Source organism: Gymnoscopelus braueri, assembly GCF_963280865.1.
Source record: "Gymnoscopelus braueri genome assembly, chromosome: 19".
Classification (NCBI taxonomy): domain Eukaryota; kingdom Metazoa; phylum Chordata; class Actinopteri; order Myctophiformes; family Myctophidae; genus Gymnoscopelus; species Gymnoscopelus braueri.
In genome coordinates, this window is record NC_137621.1 from 1130616 (window position 1) to 1141403 (window position 10788).

The 10788-nt window shown below is 45.9% G+C and overlaps 1 protein-coding gene across 2 annotated transcripts in view; it reads left to right on the forward strand.

The window, feature by feature from the left end:
* The window catches only part of adck1 (aarF domain containing kinase 1), a 121131-nt gene extending 116269 nt beyond the window's left edge, over positions 1-4862 (forward strand). For both annotated transcript variants that reach the window (XM_080413599.1, XM_080413600.1), the window contains one exon: positions 4612-4862. In XM_080413599.1, the coding sequence (XP_080269725.1) occupies positions 4612-4765 (154 nt within the window). In that variant the 3' untranslated portion in view covers positions 4766-4862. The remainder of the gene's footprint in view (positions 1-4611) is intronic.
* The last annotated feature ends 5926 nt before the right edge of the window (positions 4863-10788 follow it).

Sequence of the window (10788 nt, forward strand, 5' to 3'; positions counted from 1 at the left end):
CGGACCGCGCATGCGCGAAAAGACCGCAGCCCGTAGGACTACGGGCTCGGCGCTTAACCGTTGGATTTAACGGCCCGTAGAACTACGGGCCCGGCGGTAAAGGTGTTAAGAATAGATCCAGGTGATCTAAAAAAAGCTAAAAGCAGTAGCTTAATAATGAAACCTTTCAAATCCTACTTCAGACTGGTACGGTGCTGCTTGTAGATTGAATGAACTCTGAGGAGGAGCGTTACCAATCGATCAGGAGGAAGGAGCGGAGGACGCGGGTTCTGGAGCGACTGACCTCACGCTCCCTCGGGTCCTCAGCGATAAGAACGGCGAGGCTGAAGTCCATCGGTCGCACGGTCCTCGAGATACGCGAAGGAACAGATGCACACGCAGCACACACACACAACGGAGAGTCAAATAACTCCATATTTGGACGTCGATATGACGTCACGGAGAGCAATGACATCATCCAAATACTGTATCCAATCAGCTTGCAGCTGTGCCGCACCAACGTGGCAGAGTCTGGAGTTGATACATTTGTGAGCGTTGCTCACAGGATTCATTTACTAATTAAACTTCTGGCTTAACACGATGATGTTCACAACATGAAACCTTATATCCCAAAGTATGGTAACGCTGCTGTCGACCGCACAGAACGTCATGGCTATCGTCCTTCTCCTCGCCGCCCTCGACCGCTCGGTTACCGCGGGTCACTGCGCGTTTCCCGGACACGCCCACGTCGCCGCTTGCTCGTTCGACAACGACAGTACGAACCTTTACGATCTTCCGCCTCCGGGGCTATTCGGCAACATGGAGCCCAGATACGGCGTCCCAAAGGACTCCTTCCTCACCGGCGCGCAGCCGCAGAACGCACTGGAGCCCGTCGCCCCGCCCCCCTCCTCCTCCGGTGGCGGTTTCGGGCGCTCTGACCACCACGGCCTCGGCGCCCGGGTCCTCCATGCCCAGAAGGCCGGGTACGAGGCCTCCGCGTCCGGCGGTTTAATGGGAACGGGACGCGGCGGGGACGTGAGGACGTGGATACAGACACACGGGCCATCTGTGTTTGTCCGTCAAAAGACCACCGACTCTCTGAAACAAGCTATCCTTGTGCCCGACGTCCTTCAGAATTTGGTCGACATCCTCCGTGTCGCCAGCCTCGTCTTCATGGGGTCGGGCATCGTGGTCACGCTCACTGGGTTCGGTGGGTTAATCCTACAGTTAGTTTTAGGGCCTCACCTGCTGATAGTCAGGTTGACCCTGTGGATAGGGTTGGCCCTGACCCTAATAGGGTTGTTGTTAACCCTAACGTTTTTACCGATAGCGTCCTTCTCCACGAACATAACCCTCATAATATTACAGTTACTGTCGGGCTTAGTGTTAGCCACGGTAAACCTAGCGTTGGGCTTCTTGTTCCTGTCGACGCTAACCCTGCTGTGGTTGGGGCTCGGCATGGGGTCACGCTGGCTGCTGGGGTCAGGGGTCGTGTCCTACCTGCTCCTGGGGCTCTACCTGATGGTCTTCATGCTGGTCAGGCCTCACGCGTTGCTGCTGGTGGACCGGCGGCGGCGGGCCCGGCGGGCCGAGGAGCTGCTGAAGAGACTGTTCCACCGGTTCAGGACGGGCGAGGAGCACGACGTGTGCTCCATCTGCCTCAGAGAGTACGAGGGAGGGGACAAGCTGAGGGTCCTGCCGTGTTCTCACGCCTTCCACAGCGAGTGTGTGGACCCCTGGCTGACCACCATGGAGATGACCACCTGTCCCATGTGCAGGCAGAACGTGGACAACCAGGAGGAGGTGGTTTAAACCATCCATCGACAACCGCTTATCCAGAGTCGGGTCGCGGGGGCAAACGGTTCCTACAGAGAGCTCCACACTTCCCTTTCCAGAGCAACATTAGCCACTTCATCCTGGGGGGTCCCGAGGAGGAGAGAGGAGAGACCACCCTCCTATAGGAAGAGAGAGGAGAGACCACCCTCCTATAGGAAGAGAGAGGAGAGACCACCCTCCTATAGGAAGAGAGCGTAGAGACCACCCTCCTATAGGAAGAGAGAGGAGAGACCACCCTCCTATAGGAAGAGAGAGGAGAGACCGCCCTCCTATAGGAAGAGAGAGGAGAGACCACCCTCCTATAGGAAGAGAGAGGAGAGACCACCCTCCTATAGGAAGAGAGAGGAGAGACCACCCTCCTATAGGAAGAGAGAGGAGAGACCACCCTCCTATAGGAAGAGAGAGGAGAGACCACCCTCCTATAGGAGGAGAGAGGAGAGACCACCCTCCTATAGGAAGAGAGAGGAGAGACCACCCTCCTATAGGAGGAGAGAGGAGAGACCACCCTCCTATAGGAGGAGAGAGGAGAGACCACCCTCCTATAGGAGGAGAGAGGAGAGACCACCCTCCTATAGGAGGAGAGAGGAGAGACCACCCTCCTATAGGAGGAGAGAGGAGAGACCACCCTCCTATAGGAAGAGAGCGTAGAGACCACCCTCCTATAGGAAGAGAGCGTAGAGACCACCCTCCTATAGGAGGAGAGAGGAGAGACCACCCTCCTATAGGAAGAGAGCGTAGAGACCACCCTCCTATAGGAAGAGAGAGGAGAGACCACCCTCCTATAGGAGGAGAGCGTAGAGACCACCCTCCTATAGGAGGAGAGAGGAGAGACCACCCTCCTATAGGAAGAGAGAGGAGAGACCACCCTCCTATAGGAAGAGAGAGGAGAGACCACCCTCCTATAGGAAGAGAGAGGAGAGACCACCCTCCTATAGGAAGAGAGAGGAGAGACCGCCCTCCTATAGGAAGAGAGAGGAGAGACCACCCTCCTATAGGAAGAGAGAGGAGAGACCACCCTCCTATAGGAAGAGAGCGTAGAGACCACCCTCCTATAGGAAGAGAGCGTAGAGACCACCCTCCTATAGGAAGAGAGCGTAGAGACCACCCTCCTATAGGAGGAGAGAGGAGAGACCACCCTCCTATCTTCACTGAAGAGTTCTGCCTCCGTCCACTTCCCGTTGAGCGTTTTCCTGAAAACAGCTGTATCTTGAGTTGCTTTTTTTTGCCCTGCATTTGGCGAGGATATTTTCAACTTGCTGTTACAATGCAAGGCTGGATAGTTTTTTCTCTGGGCGATGCACCCTGATACCGTTCGGGTTTACAAACGGTCGGACGATCGATCATGATGGATATGCTTTTTCTGTGACCAGTTGAAAAGGTAAGAAAAACTAAAATGGCTGGCAGTGGGCAAACGCAGCCAGAGATATGTCTGACAGTGAATGAGTTAACTTTATGACGGACTGTTTTTACTTATGTTAGATAACCTTCCTTCATGACGATTTGTTCCTTATGACTACGTTCCTGTGTCACTAGCACTCTATTTTACACGTCTATAACGTTCTACTGCTGTACCTCATGTACTATACCTCCAGCTATCTTTATTTAACCTGCACCTTATGTCTAACCTTTTGTACATACCTGCTACTTGTTGCATCTACAGTTTTTTTTAACTCTTTGACTGCCAGACATATATAAATAAATAAATCTCCCACTGCCAGTGATTTGTGGTTTTCTTTACCTTTTCAACTAGTCACATAATATTTATATGCAGTATGCTCGATCCCCAATGGTTGCTAAACACGGAGGGGTTTCACTGTGCGTTGTCCATGAAACAAAAAGTCATAGCGACCCCCCGGTCTCTTGCTACAGGCCGTTGAACATACTGTAGCTCGTCTCGTAAAAAATGCAGGAAAAAAAAAAAGAAAAAGACACAGCCGTTTCCACAAATACGCTAGTCAATGGTGGTGGAGATCTTTCGATCATGTGATCTCCTGGATCTGTGTGACTTGATGAAAATGGTCAGTCGTGTGATTTATAGCCTATGTTGTTATGCTACATGTATAGATTTATAGCCTATATGTTGTTATGCTACATGTATAGATTTATAGCCTATATGTTGTTGTTTCCTCTTTCCTCTCCCTCGCTCTGCCCCCCTCCCTGAAAACAATGAACGATGGAGTCGATAAAGTTATTTCCACTGTAAACCTGAACATCTGCTTGTGAAACATAACAGCTCCCACTGAAAGATGACATGAATAAATAGCTTGTGTTTAATTGAGATGAGGGGTTTTCATTTTGAGATGAGGGGTCTGCGGCCAAATACATATCATTTTGGGGTCCCTTACATGAAAAAGAAAACTGATTTTATAGCAACATAAGTAAAAAAAAAAAAAAAAACAGCTGTTAGGATTTAGAAGATATTTTGTAGAATGGTCCTCAGGTCTTAACACATTGACTGCCAATCACATAGATCTACGCGAACCGCTTAAAAGCCGCCACGTGCCAATCGCGTAGATCTACGTGAAGTAAAAAAAAAATGATTTTTTTTTTTCCAATTTCACCCAAAGACCAAGGAGATATGATTAGTTGAAGATCTAGACTCCTATCCACTTCCTTGTTAACTTAAAACTTAAAAATGCTGTATTTCGGCTCCTGAGTACTTTTTTTTTTCCAATGAAAAACTCTGGCACTGGCTAAAAAATATGAAAATAATTCTGGCAGTTAATGTGTTAAGGGGTTAATTGAAACACGTGCACATCATGACTTCTAATGGTCAAACGCTCTCCTCTTTTTCAGCCACCAGAGGAGTGAGACGCGCTCCATCATCCGCCGCCTGAGGATCACGTTAGCCGAGAGGCTGAGCCTGTGGAGGATCAGCGCCTACGAACTGTACCTGTGGATGAGGAGCTCTGTGCTGGTGGTATGGATGACCGCTCTGATGTCTGGATGACCGCTCTGATGTCTGGGTGACCGCTCTGATGTCTGGGTGACCGCTCTGATGTCTGGGTGACCGCTCTGATGTCTGGGTGACCGCTCTGATGTCTGGATGACCGCTCTGATGTCTGGGTGACCGCTCTGATGTCTGGATGACCGCTCTGATGTCTGGGTGACCGCTCTGATGTCTGGGTGACCGCTCTGATGTCTGGGTGACCGCTCTGATGTCTGGGTGACCGCTCTGATGTCTGGGTGACCGCTCTGATGTCTGGATGACCGCTCTGATGTCTGGATGACCGCTCTGATGTCTGGGTGACCGCTCTGATGTCTGGGTGACCGCTCTGATGTCTGGGTGACCGCTCTGATGTCTGGGTGACCGCTCTGATGTCTGGGTGACCGCTCTGATGTCTGGGTGACCGCTCTGATTTCTAGGTGACCGCTCTGATGTCTGGATGACCGCTCTGATGTCTGGGTGACCGCTCTGACCTAGATACTACTGACCTGTCTGTATGTCTGTCTGTCTGTCTGTCTGTCTGTCTGACCGCTCGGCTGGGAATACCAGCAGTGTGACTGTGGTCGTGGCAGACCCCCTGACCGGTGTTTGTGCCCAGTTCGGTGCGGATCGCAGTAATGGTGCAGATGTTCTGTATTAGTCACCCCATGGAGACTTGAATTCATGGATATTATTTTTGTTTTTGTCTCATTCCTCAGACAATAATGTGATGACCAGTGGACCGGTAGGCAGCGGTTCAGGTAGGAGACACAAAGGAGACTCTTTGTGTCTTAGCAATGAGACAAAACAAAAAACTTCATGGAGTGAGTAATCCATTAAAAAAAATCATTTTGGGGGTGAACTATCCCTTTAAAAGTCGTAGGTCAGGTTGTTCTGGTATGGTGTCAGAGTAGTGCAGGGTGGAGGTTCCACCATGGTGTCAGAGTAGTGCAGGGTGGAGGTTCCACCATGGTGTCAGAGTAGTGCAGGGTGGAGGTTCCACCATGGTGTCAGAGTAGTGCAGGGTGGAGGTTCCACCATGGGGTCAGAGTAGTGCAGGGTGGAGGTTCCACCATGGTGTGGTGTCAGAGTAGTGCAGGGTGGAGGTTCCACCATGGTGTGGTGTCAGAATAGTGCAGGGTGGAGGTTCCACCATGGTGTCAGAATAGTGCAGGGTGGAGGTTCCACCATGGTGTCAGAATAGTGCAGGGTGGAGGTTCCACCATGGTGTCAGAGTAGTGCAGGGTGGAGGTTCCACCATGGTGTCAGAATAGTGCAGGGTGGAGGTTCCACCATGGTGTCAGAGTAGTGCAGGGTGGAGGTTCCACCATGGTGTCAGAGTAGTGCAGGGTGGAGGTTCCACCATGGTGTCAGAGTAGTGCAGGGTGGAGGTTCCACCATGGTGTCATAATAGTGCAGGGTGGAGGTTCCACCATGGTGTCAGAGTAGTGCAGGGTGGAGGTTCCACCATGGTGTCAGAATAGTGCAGGGTGGAGGTTCCACCCTATCAAACAGCTGTTATATGTACATAACACACAGTTACTGACACCAGCGCTGTTAAAATTTGACATCAAGCATTCGTCACTCTGATTCCTTCTCCTTCAATGCTGTGTGTGCTGCTACGGTTCACTACACACACGCACACACACACGCGCACACACACACACACACACACACACACACACACACATGCACATACACACGCACGCACACACATGCAAACGCACGCACACACACGCACAGATTGAATTATTTCTGTCAAACATTCATTCTGTAAAAGTGAAGTTGAGAGAAATACAGTGTTTCATATTGTCAGACAGGACAGCCTACAGTCAGACAGGACAGCCTACAGTCAGACAGGACAGCCTACAGTCAGACAGGACAGCCTACAGTCAGACAGGACAGTCTACAGTCAGACAGGACAGCCTACAGTCAGACAGGACAGCCTACAGTCAGACAGGACAGCCTACAGTCAGACAGGACAGCCTACAGGACAGTCTACAGTCAGACAGCTAAGCCTACAGTCACACTAAACACACTAAAACCAGCGGTTCAACACCTTCATGTCGTTGCTGTTGAGCAAAAACCTTGTATCTCCATGTTTCAATGTTTTATGTTTTTAACAGACAGACAGACAGACAGACAGACAGACAGACAGACAGACAGACAGACAGACAGACAGACAGACAGAGGACTTAACCACTCAATTGTGGTTAAAGGAGAATTTTGGACTAAAGTTTTATTACCTTTTCTATGATGTTATGATATCTTAGGATGAATGGTACAGTCCACCCCTGGTCTGCTACAGCTTAAAATGTGCGCGGATAGGACATCAGATCTCAAAAAAAAAAAAGCTATTAAAATAAGTGATCTAACCTAAGGCCTATCCTCGCACATTTTAAGCTGTAGCGGACCAGGGGTGGAGTTATGACATTTTTCTACTGTACCATTCATCCTAAGATATCATAACATCATAAAAAAGGTAATAAAACTTTAGTCCAAAATTCTCCTTTAAGTCGATTGAATGGGCTAAAGTGATGAAGCAGCGAGCCAACATGGACCTACTGTATTTATACCTCTCTACAACATGGACCTACTGTATGTCTACATGTATTTATACCTCTCTACAACATGGACCTACTGTATGTCTACATGTATTTATACCTCTCTACAACATGGACTCGTGTTCTGAACAGCAACACACACACCGTTAGCCTCATTGCATAATTGCATAACTTTTTTTTTTTTTTCAGGAGGTTTTCAGGAGAGACAAAACTAAAAAAAAGTCACCTAGATGACTGAGGCAGAAAGTAAAAAAGTCATGTTGCCTAAAGTCGTGTTTATCTGCCTTTATTTATATCTGCCTGACTCTGTATTCTCCTAACACTTTATTTATATCTGACTCTTCTCTCCTAACACTGTCCATTCATCCTGGCTTATTGCCAATGTCCTCAGCCTAGAGTTTAGGCAGAAATGACAATTTGACCAAAAAGTGAGTTATATATATTATGATGCTATGAGGCTAACGACACCAAGGTTCCAGAACACATGACTGTTTTTCTTGTTTTTCTGTGTTTTTCCAACATGACGATGGATCAGTGAGTAAATCTACTCTATTACCTACAGGTACATGTTCAAACTATTTGAATATGAGTAAATCTACTCTATTACCTACAGGTACATGTTCAAACTATTTGAATATGAGTAAATCTACTCTATTACCTACAGGTACATGTTCAAACTATTTGAATATTGTGGGAAAAGTTTGTATTTTTTTCATTTTTCTTCCTGTAATGTAATTGAAAAAGTCAAACGTTCACATATTGTAGATCAGTGGTTTATTATGTATTAAGGACCACCATATAGCTCTGAGAGAGAGTACACATGGAACCACATGGGACCCATAATGTACTTTTACACAATACTCAAAGTATTTATATTCTTTAGATGCATCTGTTGCGCAACTTGAACTTGAACCGATAAAATACCTCAGAGGCTAAAGTTTGTGTCCAGTGACTCTTCAATAAATGTGTTTAGATCCAGTTTTATGTTTATGACTTCCACAGCGTAATATCCCACTTTCTTATAATATTTGAGGTATTAAAAAGGTCTTAAAAGTCCTTCACTTCACTGTCATCTGGGGATCAGATCTACAAGCTCGAGCTTGTATATCTGCTATTTTTGAATAGCCAAAGTATAAAACCTGATATGACCTGGGCTCTATAGCTGACCACTGTAAACTGTGAATATTATGGTCAGAATACATCCATGGCACAAGAGATTCATTTAGCAGCTTCAGTAGTTTTATGAAGATTAAAGGTCCTTACACACCGGGGCGATTTTTTTCATGCGAATAATATGTTTTTTTTTAAAAACTTATAAAGTCAATGCAAGCTTCCACACCGGTTTCGCGGAGCGAAAAAAGCGTCTTTTAATTATTCGGAACGAGTCCGAATTTTGCGTATATTCGCATATTCGCCGGTGTGTAACCGCCTTAAGGCTGCAACTATCCATTCTTCTCTTAGCCATTATTCTACGTTTTCAGTTCACAGAAGCACTTTTGTTTTTAAATAGATTGTTAAATGACGTCATACTGTACAACAGTGTTGCACAATAATAGCGAACATAGTCGATCGACAACCTCAGAACGTGCTCCGACGTGAGCTTGTAGATCAGATATTTTCCCTTTTAAAACATTTTTGAAAGAAGGAAAAAAAGAGCTCATTTAAAAGTTTGGTCTCAAATGTGATTATTTCTATTAAAATGGATGATCTATTAGATTTATTTGTGTAATGGGTTAAATGGATTAATTCAATAGACTGTTGAACCCCTGTTTTGTTTTTATTTCATCATTTTAATGTGACCACTCTGTTTCATAACGGCTGGAATTACTCCCCATTCCTGTTCCTCTGATATTGTTCATAGTTATATTTGTGTCTGAAATGGTGATTAATGCTGTTCTGTCTGGTGTGTGTTTGCTGCAGGTTCTTCTTTCACGGCTTCAGTTCTGCTTTTATTTCATTTGATTTCACTCACTGTATGTACTTTACCTTTAAAGGAGCACTTCACACATTTTAAACACATTTATCTTCATATAATTGGTCCTTTAAGTTCCCATGAAGATAAGGTTAAAAATGGGTGAAGTGCTCCTTTAAATCATCTTAATTTATTTACCACATGCTATTACTTTTGTATGTAATTCATTATTCAGAACTGATTAAAATAAAAACATGATGCACGTCATGAACATTATGAAATATTATTATTGTCTGTCTCAACGGCATTGGAGAGGAGAGGAGAGGAGAGGAGAGGACGACTGGGATGGTAGATCTACATATAAATGGATGGAACTCAATCCTGTTTCCGTGCTGTTGTCGCTTCTATTTTGGGACTTTGTGTTAAGGAGCTTAAACACGTTTCTTAATGTTTCGCCTGAAATTTGTTGCATTTAAAAATATATATATATTTATATTAGGCATGCACGATTAGTCGGTCTAAAATGCAATATCGGTATCGAACCGATATCAACATAATGTATCCGCTTTAACCGATACTTTATTCAATCCTTATGTTTGAATATGATGATGATGATGATGAAGGCATAAGGTTCAACAAGTTGGAACATTTAAAATAAAAAATACTATGTTCAATCTGTTAATGTTGTGGATATGGAGCCAAGATGTCAATGTGGTTCATCTCTAGTTTTGGAATAAAGAGGCGTTGCTTTCACACATTCAGTGTTAATAATATAGTAGATGTTTAGGCCACGCAGGCCTTCAAACCTAGTCCTATGTTGCGCTGATAAGAGCAATGGTCTCCTAAGTAAGTCCATTTGAAGTGTTAAACACTGCTATAACACTCACTGCTATAACACTCACTGCTACAACACTCACTGCTATAACACTCACTGCTACAACACTCACTACTATAACACTCACTGCTATAACACTCACTGCTACAACACTCACTACTATAACACTCACTGCTACAACACTCACTACTATAACACTCACTGCTATAACACTCACTGCTACAACACTCACTGCTATAACACTCACTGCTACAACACTCACTACTATAACACTCACTGCTATTATCAACCGTTCCAGACCACGACTGGAGCAGCATCAAAATACAGACAGGAGATCCCCCACGCGGGGACCTTTTAGACAAGCAACACACAGAAGCGTAAAAACTGTATATTTACTTGTGGCGACGGAAGAACAACCTGTTCTCCGTCATGGTGATTTCAGAGAAAATTAGTTAGTGTTAGCAGGCCCGTGGCCTTCAGGCTAAATTTTAGTCTAAGTCTGGTCACCATCTGTAAGTCCTTTAATAACTCGATCCTCTACCATAATACCCAGTCCCCGACTTAAGACAAACTATGGACCTGAGGATAACACGGTTATAAGAAAGGCAGGAGGCAGAGGGGCCCCCTAAACTTACTGGCCAGCTTCAATAGAAACGTCAACTTGATGAACTTCACTCACTCGATCAAGAGGCTCTACTTGAAACAACCTATCTTACTCCTCTGACTAGAGAAATGC